Source organism: Nothobranchius furzeri, chromosome 7 (assembly GCF_043380555.1).
Source record: "Nothobranchius furzeri strain GRZ-AD chromosome 7, NfurGRZ-RIMD1, whole genome shotgun sequence".
NCBI lineage: Eukaryota > Metazoa > Chordata > Actinopteri > Cyprinodontiformes > Nothobranchiidae > Nothobranchius > Nothobranchius furzeri.
The window spans coordinates 25,607,082-25,630,158 of NC_091747.1; the positions used below are offsets into that span (position 1 = coordinate 25,607,082).

The window sequence follows — 23,077 nt, forward strand, 5'->3', positions numbered from 1 at the left end:
AGCCTAGCTGTTAGCTCATCAGTCCTGAAGCACTATGTCTATGAACAGAGGCTGTTCAGGGATACAACAGAATTCCAACTTCTAACATTCATTCATTCATTCATTCTAACATTCGGGGCAGCAGTAGCTCAGGTGGTAGAGCGGGTTGCCTCATGATCAGAGGGTCATGGGTTTGATTCCAGCTCCCGCCAGGGGTATCCTGCTGTTGTGTCCTTGGGCAAGACACTTCACCCAACTTGCCTGTGTTAGTGGTGGTCAGAGGGGCCGACGGCGCCAAATGGCAGCCTCGCCTCTGTCAGACCTCCCCAGGGCGGCTGTGGCTACAAGTAGCTTACCATCACTAGCAGTGTGTGAACGTGAGAGTGTGTGAAAGCGTCTTTGGGTGTCTAGAAAAGCGCTATATAAGTTCAATGCATTATTATTATTATTATTGTTATTATTATTATTATTATTTACACAGACACAATTCCACATTGCAGAAACATCCCTGTGGTAGTTTTCCAAAGTAAATAAATGAAGATTCCCAAGTTTTAAACCAAATTCTGGAGAGGATTTTAGAAAGTTAAGCTTCAAACTTCCAGACAATTCCACTCATCTCAGCAGTTCCTAACATTCTCCCTATGCAGTGACAGTGAGTGAGTGAATGAGTAGTAGTAGTGCAACGCAGCATTTGAAAACAGCAGTTATGATTCCCGGACAGTGATGGACGTCTGGCTCAGCTTCATCCAGATGTTCAGGACAAGAGATGGCCTGACTCTGCCGGGACGACATACTTAAACCAACTCCAGGCTTAGTGAAAAACATTCCTGCCTTCATCCCTGGAGCTGCTGGAGTCATTGTTGCCTTAAGGAGCGTAGGTCTGAAAACCACGAGTCGTCTCCAAACACATCAAATTTGTTATATTTGGTCTTCCACCCTTTAGACACACAGAGTCATGAAGATGGACCCTCTGCACTTCTACCTGCTGTGAAAACGGAGCGACGAGGACAACCCTAGGGGCTCTGGTCCATGAAGACAAGAACGTTGGAACACACACGTCGTATCTGCAGACGCATCTGATAAATACAGCAGCTCCACGACAACAGCTTTATTAAACATGACTTTCACTGATGTGTCAGAATTCCTCCTCAGTCCCATGTGTCACTGTTTTCCTTGTGGTTCCTGTTACAGCCCCACACCATGTCTGATTCTCCACCGTGCTTTAATGCTGGATGTGGTGCTGCAAAGCTTTTTTCTGCTCAATGATTCAGACTGTTGTACCAATAAAACATCTATAAATACACAGGTTCAGACTCCTGCAGACTGAACATAGATTTCATCTGAATAAACAATAATATTTAGCCCTGCAGCCTTTTTCTGGGCCGATTCATTTTAGCTTCTGAACAATAACACGGGCATTTCTCCCTTTCTCTAGGCAGAACTGACTCTCCGTGTCCCGTCAGACGAGAACCACGGGATGGGTCGGGGGCTGAGGTGCATGAGTCCCGTTGGCCACAGGCTCAGGACTAAAAACAGATCAGCAGAGAACAAGGAGATCCAGATAGCAGCAATCTACCCGGATCCATCAGGAGGAAAACAGAAATGACTCGAGCATTTAGATACACGTTAACTCTGATTTCTACACTCAAAATCAGCTGACCCAGTCCTCCAGGCTGTGTAATCAATAACGGATGCATGAGGAGCAGACCAAAGATGGAACAGACCTCACATGAGAAGATGCTTTAGGTTCTAGGAATATTCTGTTTAACACCTTTTACTCAGGAAAACTCTCCTATTAAAAGCTTTTCCTTTTATTTCTTACATTTTCCTCTAACTGCTGTTAGCCTGTGAAGCTTCTCATTCCAGAGACCAGACCGGGACCACCTGAAGATGAGAAATGATGGCGTTGACGGAGTTAGAGACATCTGTGAGTTAGCTACTGTCGATTAGCCGTGGCAACCATCTTAAATCGAATCACCAGTTTTACTCTCATTAGACGTGGTCCAGAGGTTTGATGATGGTGGGTGATAAAACTACTCAGGCTTCAGTACCATACCATCCCATATTTATTTATAAAGCACCATTTCTATATAGCATGGCAGCTAACCACAGTGCTGTACATAAAAAAGCCAAATGCTTGAACAAGAAACACAACAAGAACAGGCAAAATACATAAAAGACTCTGGAGCTAAAGCTTCACAAACGTCTGACACTTAAAGGAAAACAACCTCAACCAGAAAACTGCTGATGGACTCAGGTTGAGCAAAGCCCAGCAGACAAACCAGCAGACATTCCTTTGGGAATGATTTGCAACAACAGCGGCATTCCAGGACTTTGTACTGGTGTCTCTTGTTGTCAGAGACATCTGGTTAGGCATTACGTGGGTCAATCAGGCTGATGAGCTTCTGATATCTGAAGCAGCGACACGCTGAATGATCAGACTCATGGTTGGTCCAAATCAAGTCTGAAGCAAACAGGAAGTGCATGATCTTCCAGGTATTAAAGTTCCATACAGGGAATGAGGAGACCAAAGAAGCTGACAAGGCTGACTGCAGGCTGCACAGCTCATGATGTCATCAGCTGGGAAGAGACGGAATCGCGAGGCTCACTGCAGCACGGCGGAGCCACATCATCGGACAAGAGAGAGGATCCAGTCTGATTTGGTTTAGTGGTTTCTGAAGCAGTCAGCAGAAAAAGAGCAGTTGGTGTGAGAACATGGATGTTCTGGTTCTACGATGACCGTGTTGGGTGGGACCGGAGCATCAGTCACATGAGAACATGCAGAACGAGCAGGAAGAACGGTTTGGTTCAACCCAACAAGAGCTCAGACATCCAGAACCAGCAGCTTCTTTTGTTGTGGATCAGCACAAACAGCTGTGAGGACTCAGAGACTGAGTCGGCCCAGTAGGACAGCTGCTTCAGCAGAGATACTGGGAGACATGGGCTGTCTCACACACACACACACACACACACACACACACACACACACACACACACACACACACACACACACACACACACACGTCACCTCATGCTGCGGCTCTGGAGTCATGCTGATAAGAGTTACTGGTTCTTGGCCCTACATCCCAGCACTGACCAGTCTGACCCAGTATCTCCACCTGACAGAAGGGCGCGTTCATAACCGTCACCCTAACCCAACAACCGGAATTAACCAGCATCACCAGGACATCTTGTGTTAGACTTTCAGATAAAATCAGGAAATGAGTCTGATGACAGATTTACAAACAAAAGAGCAGCGTCGGAGCAGATTAGAGCAGATTAGGAGTGTGTGGGGGCTCCACCTCTGGACAGAAATCTGCTGAAGTGTATTGGGAAGGTCACCAGGAAATGGGATTTACAGCAGCTGCTGCTGGTGGCGACACACACATGGGTCATCTTTCACATGTGCTGTCAGAGAAGCAGTTATTGTTTTTAATAAGGAGCAACGAGATTTTCCAGGCTGGAGTCTGGGGAACAAATTGTCCAGATAAGCTTCATCTGGGATGAGCTGTGATGAGAAGCCCATCATCCCACACCTCCTGCCTTCAGTCCCGTCAGGAAGCATCATCGCCTCCTGCAGAGCTGAGCTGGTTCCCTGACTGAATCAGTTCAGGCTGCCGGCTCTGGTTTTCACTCCGAAGTGACCGAAGTGGTTCCGACACACCGAGCCACCTGTCAGGCTGATCACACGCGTCTCTGCCGGAAAACCAGCAGCGCTTATGGAGTTTTTATCCCACAGAGCAACAGCAGGATCAGAGAAAACCATCGCAAAAGGAAACTGGAATTCTTTTCCTGTTTCTGATCCAGGATCAGGACTGGAAAAGGCTTCTGGATAAGAGGCAAAATGCCTTTGAGGGACAAGAACAAAAATCCGGGAGCTCTTTGATCATCATGTCCTGGACAGCTGAGACTCTTCCCTGAAATGACTGGTGGAACCACCTTCCCCCTCTAGCAGGGATGTGCTGGGTCACCTGGGAAGCTAGGGGTGATCCAGAACCGGTTCCAACCAGAAACTAGGAGACAATCCACCCGTCAGATCCAGGGAATCTGATGCTTTTCCGTTATGAAGACAAACAAACCAGAGCTACACAGATTCACTCTAATACTACAATACTACTAGTACTACTGAAGTATGGAAAACTGATGTTCCGAGGACACGCTCACCTGTTACAGGTTTATAAGTGTCTCTGGTCAACGGGTCCAAACAAAACTCTGATGGTTCCGATTCATGACTCCTACTGCTGACATCAAAGCCAGAACAGCCGACTGTAGATCCCGATCCAGCGACTCCCCTTTAATAAGAGGAGGTGTGTGAGGCAACTTTGAAGCTCTGCTCGTAAACGGCACGCAACGCCCTGCAGGGTGGACGGTGTCCCGACAGGAAGCTTCCCAGCACTTCCCTCAGGCTACCTTTAGGTTTTCCTCCTGTTAGTTTAACTCCAAAGAAGCAACACGTCCAGATGTGGAAAGCTGAGAGTAGCGGGCGCGAGCGTAGATGAGCAGCGTCTACATCACTGATGTCAGCTCCTTCTGCAGAGGAACCGTCTCTGGGCTCGGCTTTCACCGCCATCCCGGACCTGGTGAGGTCAGGAGGTGATTCAACCCCGATGGGTCTGGAAACCCTGCAGAAAAGATCTAATCGTCTAAAATGATCAACATCTGACCCCGACTTCAGCAAATAAACATAAAGACAAAGTTAAATAGTAAACGTTTATATTCCAGTCATGTATTACTCCAAGAAATCCAGATTTTGCATTTGGGTTCATTTGGGGCAGTGGTGTCAATTTTCCAATGCCACAGAATAACAACAACAACAACAACAATGATGATTTGCTTGAATTAACTCGTTTATTCCAGTAAGTATCAGCATACCCTCTTTATAACACCAAGTGTTTACCTGCTGCTTTAAATCGGACTAAAGACGCAGAAATCTGAGAACCTTTTCCGATTTCCCGCTTTAAACTGGATTATTCCTGAATTCTGCTGGATGCTGAAATCACTTCCTGGTGACATCATTACGTTCTTTGCCTTTTTGTGAGGAAAAAGCTCCAGTCCTGAGTGAAGCGAAGCCAGCAGAACAAACATCAACACGGTTGGGCGATTTGTATCATTTTTCCCACCGCCAATCGTCAGTCCATAAAAGGACGACGGACGATTTATTCGTGCATGTGACGTCATGGCGCACGGACTGATGTGCGAACACAGAAGAAGCCCAAGACATAGATTTCTTTAGACTAGCGCAGCACAAATGTTTGTTGGAAGAGAAAGCTTTATTTTAGTTGAATTTTGTATTTGTAGTTTGGTAGTGACGTATAAACGGCCCGTGTTAAACACGGTTAAAATGTGAAAGAGAAGCCTCGTCTTGTTTCCCTGTGGTGCCCACTGTCGTGGTTTCTATTTAAGCTAAATGTTTCTTTCTGAACAGAAACTTCTGGGGTTCTCTCTTTTATAAGTGGGGGATGGAATGAATGGCTGCTGCGTTTGGACGCACCCTGAGGAGGCAGCTCGCTGCCAGAGGTCACATAATAATAATAATAATAATACATTTTATTTATAATGCGCTTTACATTACAAAAGTAATCTCAAAGTGCTAGATGATCCATTAATCCCCGTCACTTTCATTTTTTAAATAATGAATAATCATTCGTTACATTTCCATTCGCTTTAATTAATATTTAGTCCAACCAAGCTGATCAGAATGCCCCAGGAACATGAACAATGCAACTAAATGATTTCACTTATATTAGGAACGTTTCACCTGCTGCAGCTCGAACGCACGTTCCTCCTGCGCCGTGTAAACCTGAGCTGGTCACCTGCAGCTTGTGTGTGATCAGATGTCTGTAGGGAGCTTGCTGAAGAGGTTATGAGCTTCTAGACTTTGGCCTCAGACAGACTCATAGATGTTTAAATAATGTTCTGGATGGATCCGTGCTCTGCTGATGCACTGGAAGCAGGTGCTGAATAACGATGAGCGCTACTTCAGCCAAAGTTTAAATCAGGAAACATTTCTCCACATGAAATAACCAGAAGTCTTCAAGACTCTGAAAGATAGAAGGCTTTCCACTCAACGCCACGCTGTTGTGCACGATGACGAGTGCGTCACAGACGCTCTCCAAACCCCTCCTCAGCGTGCCGCTTGCACATGCACTGTCAGCAGCCAGAGGCAGAGGAGGTGAGAGAAGGCTCAGACATGCTGATGGAGATCTTTTCTTGATTGTTACCTCTGCGATGTTCTCCGTGTGTAGCATGTAAAATATTTGTCAACAACAAACAAATAAATAAATAAACAAATCGCCTCCTGTAAAAAACAAGCGTAACGGCTCAGCCCTCAGATGGTCGATTCATTCGTCCCATCGCCCAGCCTTAACGTCCGGTGGTGTTTTTATAGATTTACTCTGATGGGGCTGTGGGGGGGATGGGTGTGATGCTGCAGATTATCATCAGAGACCAACAGTCAAGTTCAACAAAGCCATCTCTCCATCGCACCACCACACAGGCCGGTATTTACATCCAGAACTATACACTTTATGTTACACGGGACTAACCTTTGACCTCTGTTTAAAGCTGAACAACAAACCTGAGCAGCTGACAGAAGCTTTGGAGAGAGACGAGACAGCCGTAAGGCCCTCTGGCTGCTTGGTGTTGGAAGCAAACCTCCGTTTATGGAGAATGAATCCAGCGGCCCTCTCTAACTAAATAGTTTCCACATTAGTTGCCCAGAAACCGGTGAGGCCCGTGCTGGTGGTTCCGTCGGTCCGGTTTAAAACACCAGACATCACAACTCTCACCTAAACTAAAGGCTTTCCTCATGTTGCATCTTCTCCAGCAGAAACCTGACTGTGTGCATGTTTTAAATCCTGAAGCCTAAACAAATAGTCCGGAGGACCAAAATCTGCCTGGACCTTCACCGAGCAGCGGAAGGCGGGGCAGTGGGGGTGGGTTCGGCTCTGTTCAGACATATTTTAGCCCAAATGGAGCGAAAACCAGCGCATCATTCAGAGGAAACAGAGCTAAACCAGCTCATAAAGTGCAGCTGATATAGGTTTTCAGAGTCAGATTAACCCTGGCCTAGATTAAAATCCAGAATAACACACAATCAATCCCAGAGCAGGAAGAGGAACTGGCTGCTGTTAGCTTTATTTATATTTACAGCTCGACAGACCACAGGAAATTCATCAAACAGACGTGTCTCTGCTCAGCTCTACTTTAGAGGACCACACCAGATTTAGTCTGAGTGACTTAAATCAGACCAATCTCAAATATGAAGGAGAATAATCTGGACTATCAGGTATTAATCAGCAAACATGATCCTTCCTCTTTCCTTCAGAGATCAGCCATTGTTTATTCAATCCTATGACCTTTGACCTTTGAGTAAACGGACCGAAGTGAGCTGAAAGAGGAGTTCCAGCCAGTGGAACGGACCATGACTGGCCAGAAGGTTTAATCTGACTCTGAATTCAGGGATAATCTGGATTAAATTACCTTGAAGTTGCTGGAGTTGACCCAGGAGCTGGCGATGCCGTCCACCATCTTGTCCAGTGCCGTCTGGTCTTGCTCCAAGTCGTGGGACTTTTCTTGGTCCAGAATGTAATCGATGATCTCTTGACCCACCTGCAGCCGTCGGCCCATGTCCTTCTGCAGAACCTGGGCTAGGCAGTTCTCCATGCTGGGCTCCATCATCCCGACCTGTGAAGTGCACGGCGCCCCCGCTCCACCTGCCTCTACAGCGTGCAACAATCACAGCTCAGACTCGGACTGTGGAGATTCACCACACACTGTTATCCCTCAGGACTGGACCGGTGCTAATGCCAGCTGCTAGCTAGCCTGCTAGAGGCTGTGCCTCCGGGATAGACGCAGCAGGGATTTGGGAATGGTAGCAATGCAGCATGTGTGTGTCTGGACAGCAGCTGGGGAAAGTTTACTATTAGATCCTACTTGGGTTATTTTCCTTCTTCTTCCCTAGGAGGAACCAAACCACAGCGGGGGGCGGGGGGTGGCTGGGTTTGGCGAGCAAGGCGGTAAAAGGAGATGGATGGAGAGGGTTAGGGTTAGGGCTCCATGTCTCGTTCCTGCATCTGTCCCGAGTGGTCCTGGAGGAGCCAACAAACACATCAGAACCAATTCAGTTAGGAAAAAACATTTTTCGTGGTTTCAGTCTACGGTAGCTACTCTAAAATACATCTTTCATAAGGACCTGGTTCCATGTTCTGGAATTCTGTTTGGTCTAGAAGTCTCATGGTTCTTTCAGATGAAACTTTAACCTGACCAGAGCTCCTGCAGCCTTTCTAATCCTAATCCACGTTACTCATACAGATCATTTAAAAGCACAAGGTTAAAAAAGAACTGAAACTGCTTAAAACTCACCACTGATAAAATGGGCCATGAAAATGAACATAAATACAAAACTAAATAAATAAAAACACACAAAGAATCATCAAACACCAAAAGAAGGAGGAAATGTGGAAGGAAACTCAAATGGTGAAGGGACCGTAAAGACAAGACAGTCCTAAAGGCCAGTCTGTTGAACCTGGGTGGGATGTTTGAGATCCGGTCTGAGAAGGTCTGATCATCGGTGGTTTTAGGAGCAGCAAACCTCAAAGTCTATTCAGTTTATTTCTAAAGCACCAAATCAGGGCCAGAGTCGCCTCAAGGCCCTTCACACAGTAAACATTCCAGTACAGGTCAGGTCATTAAGCCAATCAGTAAAAAGTTTCCTATATAGGGAACCCAGCAGGTTGCATCGAGTCACTGACTAGTGTCAGAGTCTTTACAGCAATCCTCATACTAAGCAAGCATGCAGTGGCAGTGGAGAGGAAACCCCTTGGTCTACAGCTCCAAGAGCACCAGACCATCAAGGACTTAAAAACATCCTTCTGAACATTAGTGGAGAGACCCAGATCCTGGTTATGTTGCCGAGGATGAAATAAACTGTCATGTTTCTACCAATATTTACTCATCCTTTTCTATACAAACTTAGCCTTTGTTCTCCTCATCAGTGTAGTTTGTTTAATGATGAATTAAACATTCTACATTTATGTAGTTTTCATTTTAAATGAGGTCTATTTTTGGCCCAGGTCTCACTTCTACACATCCATATGGAGCCAGTCTTTTCCTCCCTTTCATTCAGCCTCAGCTCAAATAAACCGTCCATGACGTCACCGGTAAGGTGGTGTTGATCTGAAGGTGTTTTTTTTTTTTGGAAGCAGGTCATTTTTTCCTCCTGTGTTGATGCAAACAGGCACGGAGGTGAAGAGCCCATCGTCCTGTGGAGGATTAGCTGAGCTCAGGTTAGCAGAAACCCAGCAGCAGCTCTAACAGAGGAACCGGGGACAAAAGCTGATCCAGGATCTGCTCTTTGTGCTTCCAGACACCTCCGGCTCCTGCCTCCAACCCCTAACGGGAGCGACGTCCCCACTGCGCCAGCAGCGGAGATAATATCATAAAGCTAAAGCTAGCAAAGCCTTTCATTGAAACATCAGCTCGGAGCCCGGCAGCACAAAGAAGAAAAGTGTCGGAAGAAGACTGAGAGCTGCAGCTACATCCTCCATGTTTCCACTCACCATTTCCCGCTACTGGGGCATGTAGCTCCGCTTTTATTTGCGTATATATCCCGTTTATGGCCTCGAGCCGCTCCTATCGGTCCTTCTATCACTCCCTCTCTCTCCACCCGGAATGCAGCCTGAAGGACAAGAATGGGGATCGTCGCGCGCAGGCGCACTTGGGTCAGAGATGATGTTGGCACTTGGAAGGCTGTCGCATGGAAAAAAGGGAAATGGGGGAAATGTGGCGACACCTGCTGGTCAAAGGTGGCAGGTGCAAATAAGCATCAAACCAGATAAACAAGTTTGTTTTTGTTTTATTGAACAAATAAAACATGTTTATCAGGGAAAAGGTCAACGTTTAAACCTAACACAGGCCCGTTATCACCGTATTTTTCATTCCATAAGTATTTCTAGTATCTTATATTTATATTTTATTATATTTCTAATGTGTATGTATTCAGCATTTAGAGTTCTAAATATTTTAGCATTTTAATATTTTATTGTTATATTGTGTCTTCTTGTATTTTTACTCTGTAATTTTTTTATTCCACCTTATTTTTTACTCTCATAGTTTTCTCCTGTCAAAACATTTTCCCACCAAGGAACAATAAGGAATTTCCAGTTCTTTCATTCCATCAGTACATCAGCTATCAACTCAAACAAAACTAAAATAAAAGTATTGCATTAACTAAACAGATGGAACAAACACAGTTATAACACATTGTTTACAGTGGGGATGGTGTGCTGTTGGAACGTGCATCGAAGACCTCCTCAATGCCACCGGCACGCAGTGAGGAAGCAGAGTCTGGGGACTTTGACTCGGGCTCTCATATCTCTGAGGCCCCAAGGTCACTTAGGTGGTCAAAAAGCTCCTCGGTGGCAAGACCCAATGGCAAGGGGTGGATGAGACCAGCCCAGAGTTCCCTAAGGCTCCGGATGTCCAAGGGCTGAGTTGGCTGACATGGCTCTGCAGTATTGCGTGGACATCAGGTGCAGTTCCACTGGATTGGAAGACCGGGGTGGTGGTACCCCATTTATAAAGGGGGACTGCAGAGTGTGTTCCAGCTACAGGGGATCACACTCCTGAGCCTTCCTGTAAGGTCTATTCATGGGTTCTGGAGAGGAGGGTCTGTCGGATAGTTGAACTTCAGATTCAGGAAGAGCAGTGTGGGTTTCGTCCTGGCCGTGGAACACTGGACCAGCTCTACACCCTTAGGGGAGTCCTGGAGGGTGCATGGGTGTTCGTTGAACCAATCACAGTATGCCTGTCTGACAGTCTTAGTCAGTCAGACAGGTGAAGAGTGAGCTGGAAGGCAAAGCTCTTGATTTACCTGTCGATCTACATTCCTACCCTCACCTATGGTCACGAGCTTTGGGTAGTGACCTAATACAGTAAATGCCCTGTATTTGATATAGCGCCTTCTAGAGTCCTGGGGCCTAAACGTTCATAGAAAAATTCCTAAATTCCTTCCCATGAAGGAAATGTAGAATGTTTGTACGAACGGTCAAAACCCTGGTTTATGAAACATGCGGTGGCGTCTTGTACGCTATTCCTCCACTCATATGCTGATAAATCCCACCTGTGCAAACCCAAGGGCGCAAATTTTCAAAAAAAAAAGTTTATTAAATTCATGTTTGTAATATGAAATGCACTCGCTGCATACTCAAAAAATTCCCCATTTGAAATGACATGAAATTGAAACATCAATATTTAAATTCTAATGATCTGGCTGCATTTCGAGCTCCCGCTTGAGCCACCGCTCTGATGCATTTGACCGTTAAGGTTGCCAAAGTTACGTGTGTGGGTGGCACTGTGGAAGGACATCCTGTTGTCGTCGCGTTTAAACGTTTGATATTTTACGAGGAAAAGAACGCCTAAGCCATCGGGATCAGCATTCCGAAAGCGAAGGAAGGAAGAAGAATATAAACGGGCACAAAGCAGAGGTATGCAGACTTTATAAGTTTTGCAAAGGAACTTTTTGCGTTATTATTGTAGCTAACTGCCTCTCCTGCCACGCACGGTCCACGGACGGACCCTCGCTAGCTGTTTACACACACAATACAGTATCTGTAACTTTAACCCATTCATTTTACTTTTGAATCGTCGTGTCCAGATGCAGTGAGACAATGTTGAGTCTCACTGTGATGATGAAGAATTAGATTTTTTACTGGTTTTTGGAGTATGCTTGCAGCCTTTTATGAACGTTGTTTCAAGTTTTAAGTACGCATACAATATGAATTTAATATTTGTATATCAGAAGAACGTTAGGTGTGGGTGTGGCAAATTTTCAACTTTGTCCGACACATCGGGCGGGCGTCACTGCCGCGGCCGTGGCGGGGACTCCCCCGCTGCCGCCGGGCCCGGCGGGGAGTGAGAACTGCCTAAACCCAGCATGACATCTTATGCCGTCTCTTTCTTGTTTACGCTGCAGCGTCTTCTATCCAGGCATCACGCAGCAGCAGCACATTTACTGAGCTACAGTCTCAGCATCTAGAACCAGGTGAGTAAGTTACTTGTTAGGCTATTTGTAATCAGCAGTAGAAACGGACTTTTTCAAATTAAACGGCTTATCACATATATCGATATGCAAAATTAATTTATTTAAATCCACATCAGACACTTGTTTTTGGCACGATCAGTGCAGCATTGATTTAGCATTGAGAATATTAAATAATCTGAACATACACATCTGAAATTGTCTCCTTAAGATGTTATTGTCAATTAGGCTGTAAATTTGTAAAAAAGGATGGACGTTAGTTTTTGTGACATAGTGAATCATCTTCAAGGTATAAAGGTTTATGCCCTGAAGAAGGTCGTTACGAAACGCGTCGGTGTTTCCTTGTTTAATAAATGAAAACCTCAGAGTGCCTCAGATCACCGGTTCTTCTTCCTCATATTCTACAATTTATTTGATGCTGAAGAGCACCTGAGAGTGAGACATAAGTTTTTTCAAATATTCCCCACTTCCACCTGTTTTTGATAATTTTATTCATGTTTTCATAGAACAGATTAAAAAAGATCAATAAAATAAAAAGTCCAGTAATATTAAAAATAGTGAAAAGCATCACTGCACATGACCGAGGAATATTGAATGTGAAAGTGGCGCTGTTCTTAATTCATGCATCAGAGGGTTAAGTTGCTTTGTGTGTGTGTTTATTTTCTCACAGAAGAAGAACACAACACCAGCAGACTCAGTGCTCAATCCAACAGCCTGAAGAGACACCATCATCAGCTTCAACAGATGTCTGTGAACATGTACGAGCTGCTGGCCCCATGGATCCTGCTGACTGGCCACAGCAGTTGAACAAAATGGAAAGTAGAACTTTCTTTATGATGACACTTTGATATTTGAGTTTTGCTTTTGATTGCACAGTTTAATGTTGCTTTTGATTTTGCATCCCCCCAATGACATTTGCACAACATTTTGAGTTGTTGGCTATAGTAATATTCCCAGGTTACTTATCTTTCAAGCTTACATTTATTCTTCAGGCTGTTGACTTTAAAGAGTTGCTGTGTGAATATTTAAAATAAAAAATTAGTAACTAAGGAATAACGGTGGAGTTGCTTTTTCCAATGTGTGGACTTGGGTTTGGGTGAGAGGCGGGGGGGGGGGGGGGGGGGGGGGGGGGGGGGGGCAAATGGGCACTCTCGCCCTGGGCACCAAATTACCCAGAGCCGGTTTGGTCACGCTATGTCCTCAGCTCGTGAGAGGATTCCTGCGTTCTACCCGGAAAAAAGAAAACTTGCGAGGTTGAAACACTGGCTGCTGAGGTGCAAACGAATCAAACAAGTTGCAGAGGGCAGAGGAGAGGTTCCTGTCAGAAATAAATAAAAACTTTAATGTGATAAAATACAGGTTGTCATTTACATTTAAGGAGTCTTCTGGTTGGAGTTAGTTTAATTTGGAAAAGTTGTCTGAGAGTGCAGCCTCTTCTGAGCTGTCATTCTGTCTGGTTACCATGACAACACGTGTGTGATGGGGAGCAGAGGAGGTTCTGGGTGTTCTCGTAGTTGTAAAATAGAAAATGAACTGGAATCGGATGTTGCAAGTTTGTCTGTAGCTCCACAAAGGATCCCAGATCCCAACAGCTCCAGACGGATCTGCTGTCAGTGCAGAGGAGCTCTGATAGATCCTTAATAATAGCATAGAAACAATCTGTTATCTAACGCATCTAAAGCAAATCCACGAGGCGTTTCACAAGGACATAAGTATAAGATAATTAACTTTAATATTAAAAATGGTTGAGCATTTCATGGGAAGAGAAAAAGCTCGACACCCATGCTACAAAGTCAGATTCCCGTTGGGTGCTGTAGCATCAATTATGTGACTCAGCAGTTTTTCCACAGAAAAAAAAATTATTTACAGAGTAAAATAATTTATGGATGAGGAATGTGTGCGGATGACTGAGACCTTCGATGGTGCAGATCCCCTGTTCTACCACTAGATGCTGTTCCTAAGCACGGTCTGAAGGTTTCTGATGTTTAGGAACATTTCCAGCACAAATACAAAATCAATGGGTAATAGAGTTCCTACTCACGATATACGCACAGATCTGTGCGTGAGTACGGCTGATACATGAGGCCCCAGGAACCCCCCAAGGCGCTTTACAACAGTCATTCACACCCTGGTGGTGATGAGCTACGATGTAGCCACAGCTGCCCTGGGGTGTACCGACAGAGGCGAGGCTGCTGTAGATAGGCGCCACCAGTCCCTCCCACCATCACCAGGTGAGGGGGTTAGTGTCTTGCCCGTGGACACAACAGCAACAGACTGAGCGGGCTTGAACCTGCAAACTTCCAATTACAGGGCGAGCACTTAACAATCGAGCCACCTCCACAGATGAGAACACAGATGCAAGCGGCTGAAATGAGTTTTCTCCGCAGGGTGGCTGGGCTATCCCTTAGAGATAGGGTGAGAAGCTCGGTCATGCGGGAGGGGCTCGGAGTAGATCTGCTGCTCCTCCACATCAAGAGAAACCAGTTGAGGTGGCTTAGGATGCCTCCCTGGTGAAGTTTTTTGTGCACGTCCAACTGGGAGACCCAGGACACGCTGCAGGGACCATGCTTGTCAGCTGGCCAGGGAACGTCTTAGGATTCCCCGGGGGAGCTGGGCCAAGTGGCTGGGGAGAGGGAAGTCTGGACTACTGCCCCCGGAGAAGTGGAGGATAATGGACGGACTGAGTTACAACACAATGAAAGTTGTTGTTAGATAAAAAAAGATAACTATCTGAGCAAGCCATTTCCTTTGAGCTGCAGAGCCATAAGACTTGTAAACATGTACTTCTGCAGCTTTAAGGTAAACTGTGTGTCCTAATCTGGTTGGAATAAAAACTTTGGTGTACTTTCAAGAGGTTCAACTGAACTCTTCATATAGATCTACAACTAAGTCCTCATGGGCCACAAAATGCTTTTATTGTGAAAAGTTTTTTTTTTAAACACTTCACGTTAAACACAAGCTTTCACTTCCTGGACATAAAGCGATTCAACTTCCTTCAAGCTGTTTAGTTCAATCCTTTCAGCTTCTTTCATGTCTTCAATCACAAAAACATGTTTGTAGGCATTTCTGTTAGAGATGAAGCTCGCTCGTTTCCCACCCTCCTCCTCAGCTCGTAAACTCACAACCTAAACATAAATCCGTTTATACTGCTGGAGTGGATTCTTCGTTGGTGAGCAAAGTAACAATACAGGTTCAGGAAGGTTATTATTTATTTTATTAAAGTATTTCCTGACAACAGCAGCAGATCCGGGACGGCTGCAGGTTCATCAAACTCACCTTAAGGTTGGTCAGAAACCCTAAAACACCTGGTGGGGTGCCTCTAGACTGTTGCTGCTTTCATTATTACAACTGTTCACCTTAAGAACACAGTTCAAAGCCTCGAGTTTGTTTGGAGGCAAACTGAAGTCCGTATTTATATCCAGCTCCTAAAAGTCCCCCGTCCACATCCACTATGTCTCCGTGTCCTCTTCTGAGCTCTGGGAGACGATTTCCTCATCATCCTCACTGTCATCTTCATCGCAATCTACAGCCGGCATCTTAACGACAATCTCACGGTCGTCATCGTCGTCTACAACCATGGACTTCCTCCTCTCCAGGAAGGACGGCGTGCAGGCGGGGGTGGTGTCCTGGTGTGGAACACAACAGGAGTTCTTAAACGTTTCATGGCTGCTCGACTACAGAAAATAAACCCCAGCTACTCAGGTCGATCAGGGTATCTGAACATCACCCATCCAGTTGGGAACACATTTAGCTAATTTTTAAATTCTCAGTGGAAAAATTAACAATTAGAATAATTTTAACAAAATTCTAAAAAGCGTTTCAGTTCATTAAATCTAAATTATTTTAGTTATTAATCAACGCCAATCCAGAGTAAAGAAATAAGTGTTTTAGATGAGACTACACTGCACCGTTTGAATGTGATGCTGTGTTAAACGTGGAGCCGACGGATCCTGCAGCAACCACTCCATCACATCACACAGGGGGGGGGGGGGGTCACCAAGATGTCAAAATAAGAGCATGCTGCATAACCGAATGCGTGACAGCACATGTTGAAGCATGGGTTTCATCACACCGCCACAGTCAGACAGGTGATGAGCTTTATGCACCACGTTACTGTAGGCCCAGTTATCTAACCCCAGACCACCAAACGCCTCGGGTCACTTTCAGACTGGGCCAAATCACTCAGGTCCACTTTACAGACAACTGTATTACAACTGCAACTATGCACGGATGCTCTCATTCTGCCCCCCCCCCCCCCGCCCCCCCCGGAAGGCTGTACTCGTTGTGTTTTTAAACGCCAGCACAAGTACAGAAGACAGAGCGAGGACTGCCGCTGCACCAGTTTAACAATGTGATAAAACTTCAGGTTGTTGTTCGCAGCAGAAACTTCAGCATCATCTTCTCACTCAGCGACAGATCTGATTCCATCTCAGCTTTAATAAAAAGTGTGTTTTGTGACTGGAGGTCTCGTGTGAAATAATTGTGATTTCAAATAATTGTTTTCTTCCACACATTTGCTCTAATGAAGGTGCACGATGTCCTTACGTCACTACACGAAGACGTGTCCATGGCAGCTGATGACTTCTTCTTCTGAGACACCTGAGCAGCCTGAGGAACAACAGGGACGTTAGCAGGACTCAGAGGTAACTACAACCTCCTGAACAAAAACATCAGGAGACAAATCTCATCCGGGTCAGCAGGTCCACAGAAGCCAGAGCTTCAGGTGTGTTTCCTGGAGTGGTCCTGGGTCCTACACCTTAACCCTGGTTCAGAGCCCTGTCCAGAAGGGACTTCCTTCCCGTTTTTGTTGACCTTCTGAAGGACTTCTGGAGTTTTTAGTTTGACTTTGACTGTTTTTGACCTGCTGTACATTTTCAGATCCTCTGAAACCAGCTAAAATCCAAAGCACATCTCCAGTAAGTCCTGACAGCTACCACCAAGACCTTGCCAAACAACTACAGACTAAAGTTACAGTAGTGATTTTTAAACTGGGACACTTACAAATCCAGGGAAGTCATAGTCGATTCCCTGTGCTTCCAACTTCTTGCGGAGCTTGGACTCTTTGCGTAGAAGCCGCTCCGTCATTTTGGCCACCTGCTCTGCTGAACGCTTCCTGTTGTACCGCTTTACAGCGGGATTTGAAGGTTTTTTAAAAGTCTTTTGGGAGCCAACAAACAGCTTCTCATGTACCTTCTCGGGAGGAATCAGATGACCTGCAAATGCAAAGATGCTACAGTGAAAGTCGGGAATATGGATGGATTCCAAACGGCGTCTGAGCAAGTACTGTAAATCCTTCTTAGGTAGCAATCCTATTGAGGCACAACACTCCCGTAACTCTCAGACAAACACAGGAAAAAACTCACATTTGATGAGTTTCTCCCCCATCAGGTAATTGTTCATGGTCTCCACAACAATCTTTGCTACTTCATCACATTCAAACTCCAAAAACGCGTAGCCTTTACTTCCACCAGTCTGTAACAAAGCACACATGGATCAGTACCCAGCCCCGCTTTCAGGAGGGGAAACGTCTCCATCCCAGGCTGGTCACATCTGGAGTAAGCTTGGTTTATGCTTGACACATTCACTTTCCGCGCAGTGATGCGGCTCGCGGATGGACCGCGCTTCACAACTCGCAGCGTTTATGGTTCGTGCGGCTCGTCTCTGCGGTGAGCCAATATTCTCCCAAACTGTAGGGGGCAGCATGGAGCTCTATGGCATGCATCCAACACTACACCATAGTAGAAGTAAACATTACTGTTGTTTACAACATGGCATTCCAGCATTTTTAACAGCGTTCTCGTCTTTTCCGACAGTGCGAGCTATTTCTCTCCAAGAATTATTAACAACATGTTGATCACTGTGATCTCTGAGAGCCGAATCATACAAATGTCTGTATTTACGAACCTCTGCCATACTAGTCCTTGCCAGTCCGCCATGTTTTACCGCGTCCGACCGTCCGCGTGGTTAGAAAATTTCCTAGGTGTGCGGTGCGGAAAGTTTGGGCCGTGCGGAGGCGCGTGGTTGTTAAAATGACGCAATTTTGCCGCGCGGACCTCGCGGACACGTCAAGCATAAACCAACCTTTAGTGAATGTTGGGACATGGGTTTTATCGCTCTGCTATCAGGTCCAGCAGGCAATAAGCTTAATGCACCAGAATACTTTAGGCTCAGTTATCTGACCTCAGACCACATTTACACCCGAGACCATTTTCAGCCTGAGCCACATGTGTTGGAGCAGAGCTGCAGGGCCATTGCTGCTCTGATGATGTAAATAAAGCTATTAGTCTTCACTAAACATGGCACCGTTCAACATCACCTTCTTGCTTCTGGACAAACGAAGACGCAGGACCCTCCCAAACTGTTCAAAGTACGATTTAAGCTGCGGCTCAAATAGTCCCAAAGGCAGGTGACCGACGTAAACAACACCTGGAGTCAGACGTCCACCCTGAAAAGACAGAAAACGTTCAATTCTTTAAGAAGTCTAGAGAAACACTCATCCAGTTACATGATATAAGACTACAGACTGGCTGGAAGAACAACAGATTAATAACTTTCTAGATTGTGTTTATTAAAGTTATTATAATGTTGCTTCACTTTTTTTTATCATTTAGGTCTTTAATTACCTTCTATTACCACATGTTTATATTAATCACTAGTAACGTTTATTACCACTAGTCTAAGTTATTGTTAGCCTCCTAATTAAAGTTTTAATATAGTCCTGTGCTCTATGATTGATGGTGCATCATGTAAAACTACAGTTAAATATGGTTTAAAAACTAGTCTTATATGGTATGAAACTAGTTAAATGTTTTATAAAACTAGTCTGATATTTTATAAATCTAGTATGGTATAAAACTAGGGCTGCAGCTATTGAATATTTTTGTAATCGAGTACTCAGCCCTACATAAAACTAGTCTAATATGGTAAGAAACTAGTTAATATGGTTTAAAAGTAATTAAATGTTGTATAAAACTAGTCTAATATGGCATAAAACAAGTCTAGTATGGTATAAAACTAGTTAAATGTTTTATAAAACTAGTCTAGTATGGTATAAAATAGGGCTGCACAATATTAGGAAAACCTGCGATATTAGATAACAGTGCTTAATATTGCAATGTCGATATTACTCACGATAAATGAAAAAATACTAAAGTATGCAGTGTTGATGTCGTTTGGCGTGTGAAGTCTGCTCTGGGTTCAGAGCAAACAAAAACTAATGCATGAATTCCATTACAACATAACATTTTTATTGCAAAAATATGCAGCTGCACCTGCTACTGTATTAGCAGCTGCACCTGCTACTGTATTAGCAGCTGCACCTGCTACTGTATTAGCAGCAAAACAATAAACTGCATGCATGCAGTTTCTCAGTGACTTTAAAACATCACCTCCACCATAAAACTTTTTCTGATGCTCCAAATACAGAAAAACATCCCTTACCAGGGTTTTAGAATAAATAAAAATATCTGAAAAATGTTAAATAATAGTTAACATCATTAAATGCAACAGCAAATTCTCTCATTGCTACTGAGCATTTTCTCCACTTATGTGGTTATGATATAAGGCTGTTGCTGCTATTGGGAAGTGAACTGTGCTGGGCCAAACTGGGAGAATATTAAGATTTTCTGAGGGAAAGAGAAAAACAATTGTCTACCTTTCACAAGAGGAACTGGCAAAAAACTACATGGAAAATATGTGAAAACGTTAGTTTTTAACCCCAAATTGAACAAGTTTACCTAGATCTTAAAAAGCAGCTCAGATGATGAAACTGCAACTATGATTCTGATAACAAGCTAACAAACTGAACTAGCTCCTCTTAAGCTAACCGGCTAGCAGAGCTTCTGACTGACGGTTTATGTGCAGCAGCAAATCAACTATCCTGATTAACAAGGTTATAAAAGCTCATAAATGAAAAATCACTTTGATGTGTGGGGGAACTTTTCCAGGCCTTCTTTAGCAGGGTGGGACTGGGAGGAGAGTGCTGTAGCTGTTAGTTTAAGCTAACGTGTGCACTAGCTAAACAAGGTGGCCTTAAAAATAGTTATTAAAGAACAAAATCAAATGCGTTCAAAACCCCTAAAGAGAACCGGGTAGTTAAATCCTAGTGTAATCCAGTAACTAAATGATCAGATTTATCTCCATCAGAGCCACACTTCCATCGGAACCCACCTTCCCGGACTTCTTCTGCTTCGCCTCCTGGACTTTCTTCTTAAACTCGGACTCTTGGGCCGGATTCAGAGCCAGTAGCTCTTTTGCTCGCGCTGAGGTGGATTCTGCTTTACCTTCCGTCATTTCGCTCGTTTTTTATGACCCAAACGGAGACGTTTAAAGAGCTTTGAGGATCAATGTCGCCTTACAACACGTTGGAGCTCCGACATGTGGGTAGTCGAAGACGGAACGGAAGCGCTGGTCGTGGCGTCGTGCTGGTGTCACAGCGCTCCCCCTGCAGGCCGGGAGGCGTCATTTGGAATTCTAGGATTTCCAAGGAAGGTCTCGTCTTACTCCCTTTCTCGCCTCTGATTGTTTGGAAGGGCTCTACTGCGATTGGCTATTTCGTGTAAGAGGAAACCGTTTTCCCTCGCTGCAGGTTTTTATGTTTATAGCCAGATCTTGAGGAGTTTTTTTGAAGAAAATGTGAACTCATCGCTATAATAAACATAATTTTCTGTTTAGCAACAAATCAGGTCCAGTTTCTTTCATAAAAGAACCTGAAAAACATCAAATGTGAACTTGTAATAAATCGTGTGGCATTTTATCACACTGTAGACTGACTTTGTATCTGCTGGCTCTATTGAGGTTATCTTATTACTTCATTATTAGGCTATCCTGCTTTAATAGGTTAAGGCTGTTTACAAGTTAGAGCACATCTCTCATCATCAGATTAAATGTATATCATGTAATCAAAAATTAAGTTAAAGCTGATTATGATTTAGACCTATTTTTCACCAGTATTCATTATTCTAGAGAAGAAACAGACCGGCAGCTCAGGGCAGTTTTATTAAATGTCATACCCAGGTAAGGCATGTTTATACTCTAATGCTTAAGAGCCAAGAGAAATAAAGTAAGTCCAACAGTTTGATAAATGCAGCAAGATTTAAAATTCACATTTTATGTTTTTCAGTTTTTTATTAAACAAAATATTTCGCAAACCAGGACAAAATGTTTATTATAGCGCTAAGTTCACATTTTCTTTACTAAACTCCCCAAAACAGCTTTCTGCTGGTGGCAGAAGGACTGTTGTCAGCCCTTAGCAGGACAGCCAGTTTGCTGTTAAATGAAATAGCCAATCGTGGTAGAGCCTTTCTAGCCAATCAGAGACGAGAAAGGCGGGATCTTCCTTGGACATCCTAGAATTCCAAATGTCGCGGCCGGCAGGTGTCTCGGCAGGGTCAGTAATTTACATCATAGGTACACTTCAACTGTGAGAGACAGAATGTGAAAAAAAAATCCATAAATTCACATGGCAGGATTTTTAAAGAATTTATTTGTAAATCGGGGTGGAAAATGAGTATTTAGTCACTTCAAACAAGGAAAATCTCTGGCTCTCACAGACCTGTAACGTCTTTAAGAAGCTTTTCTGTCCTCCACTCGTTACCTGTATTAATGGCACCTGTTTGAACTCATTATCTGTATAAAAGACACCTGTCCACAGCCTCAAACAGTCAGACTCCAAACTCCACTATGGCCAAGACCAAAGAGCTTTCGAAGGACACCAGGAAAAGAATTGTAGACCTGCACCAGACTGGGAAGAGTGAATCTACAATAGGCAAGCAGCTTGGTGTGAAAAAATCAACTGTGGAGCAATTATCAGAAAATGGAAGACATACAAGACCACTGATAATCTCCCTCGATCTGGGGCTCCACGCAGGATCTCATCCCGTGGGGTCAAAATGATACATGAGAACGGTGAGCAAGAATCCCAGAACCACACGGGGGGACCTGGTGAATGACCTGCAGAGAGCTGGGACCACAGTAACAAAGGTCACCATCAGTGACACACTACAACGGCAGGGAATCAAATCCTGCAGTGGCAGACGTGTTCCGCTGCTGAAGCCAGTGCATGTCCAGGCCCATCTGAAGTTTGCCAGAGAGCACATGGATGATACAGCAGAGGATTGGGAGAATGTCATGTGGTCAGATGAAACCAAAGTAGAACTTTTTTGGTATTAACTCAACTCGTCGTGTTTGGAGGAAGAAGAATACTGAGTTGCATCCCAAGAACACCATAACTACTGTGAAGCATGGGGGTGGGAACATCATGCTTTGGGGCTGTTTTTCTGCTAAGGGGACAGGACGACTGATCCGTGTTAAGGACAGAATGAATGGGGACATGTATCGTGAGATTCTGAGCCAAAACCTCCTTCCATCAGTGAGAGCTTTGAAGATGAAACGTGGCTGGGTCTTCCAACACGACAATGATCCCAAACACACCGCCCGGGCAACAAAGGAGTGGCTCCGTAAGAAGCATTTGAAAGTCCTGGAGTGGCCTAGCCAGCCTCCAGACCTCAACCCCATAGAAAATCTGTGGAGGGAGTTGAAAGTCCGTGTTGCTCGGCGACAGCCCCAAAACATCACTGCTCTCGAGAAGATCTGTATGGAGGAATGGGCCAAAATACCAGCTACTGTGTGTGCAAACCTGGTAAAGACCTATAGTAATCGTTTGACCTCTGTTATTGCCAACAAAGGTTATGTTACAAAGTATTGAGTTGAATTTTTGTTATTGACCAAATACTTATTTTCCACCCTAATTTACAAATAAATTCTTTAAAAATCCTGCCATGTGAATTCATGGATTCTTTTTCACATTCTGTCTCTCACAGTTGAAGTGTACCTATGATGTAAATTACTGCCCTCTGTCATCATTTTATGTGGGCGAACTTGCACAATCAGTGGCTGACTAAATACTTTGTTGCCCCACTGTATAACTCTAGGCAAAGGGGTGAAGCTATTTTAATACACAAAAACATCAATTTCACAGTATTGGACACAATTTCAGATCCAGAGGGTAGATTTATAATGTTGAAAATATCTATACAAAACCAAAGCTTATGTATCGTC

At 44.5% G+C, this 23,077-nt stretch overlaps 2 protein-coding genes, 1 long non-coding RNA gene and 2 other non-coding genes across 34 annotated transcripts in view; 1 reads left to right on the forward strand and 4 right to left on the reverse strand.

Moving 5' to 3' along the window:
* The window catches only part of clasp1a (cytoplasmic linker associated protein 1a), a 56,727-nt gene extending 47,032 nt beyond the window's left edge, over positions 1–9,695 (reverse strand). For all 30 annotated transcript variants that reach the window (XM_070552949.1, XM_070552974.1, XM_070552958.1 and 27 more), the window contains exons 1-2: positions 9,540–9,695; positions 7,462–8,069 (exon numbers count right to left, since the gene is read on the reverse strand). In XM_070552949.1, coding sequence (XP_070409050.1) covers positions 7,462–7,659 — 198 coding nt within the window. In that variant the 5' untranslated portion in view covers positions 7,660–8,069; positions 9,540–9,695. The remainder of the gene's footprint in view (positions 1–7,461; positions 8,070–9,539) is intronic.
* A 1,623-nt stretch (positions 9,696–11,318) lies between these two features.
* On the forward strand, positions 11,319–13,088 carry LOC139070509 (uncharacterized). The gene is made up of 3 exons (XR_011521006.1): positions 11,319–11,465; positions 11,954–12,022; positions 12,690–13,088. It is a non-coding gene; the product is annotated as an uncharacterized lncRNA (long non-coding RNA).
* A 2,122-nt stretch (positions 13,089–15,210) lies between these two features.
* Positions 15,211–20,478, reverse strand: nifk (nucleolar protein interacting with the FHA domain of MKI67). Its single transcript, XM_015955031.3, has 6 exons — positions 20,189–20,478; positions 18,336–18,464; positions 17,383–17,491; positions 17,021–17,232; positions 16,565–16,627; positions 15,211–15,645 (listed from the first exon to the last, which is right to left on the reverse strand). Exons 1-6 carry the CDS (start codon positions 20,309–20,311, stop codon positions 15,469–15,471), a joined length of 813 nt encoding a protein of 270 aa, XP_015810517.1. The 5' UTR covers positions 20,312–20,478; the 3' UTR covers positions 15,211–15,468.
* Positions 16,064–16,191, reverse strand: LOC129167265 (small nucleolar RNA ACA64). The gene has a single exon (XR_008566088.2). It is a non-coding gene; the product is annotated as a small nucleolar RNA ACA64 (small nucleolar RNA).
* Positions 18,108–18,238, reverse strand: LOC129167264 (small nucleolar RNA ACA64). The gene has a single exon (XR_008566087.1). It is a non-coding gene; the product is annotated as a small nucleolar RNA ACA64 (small nucleolar RNA).
* Positions 20,479–23,077: the final 2,599 nt, after the last annotated feature.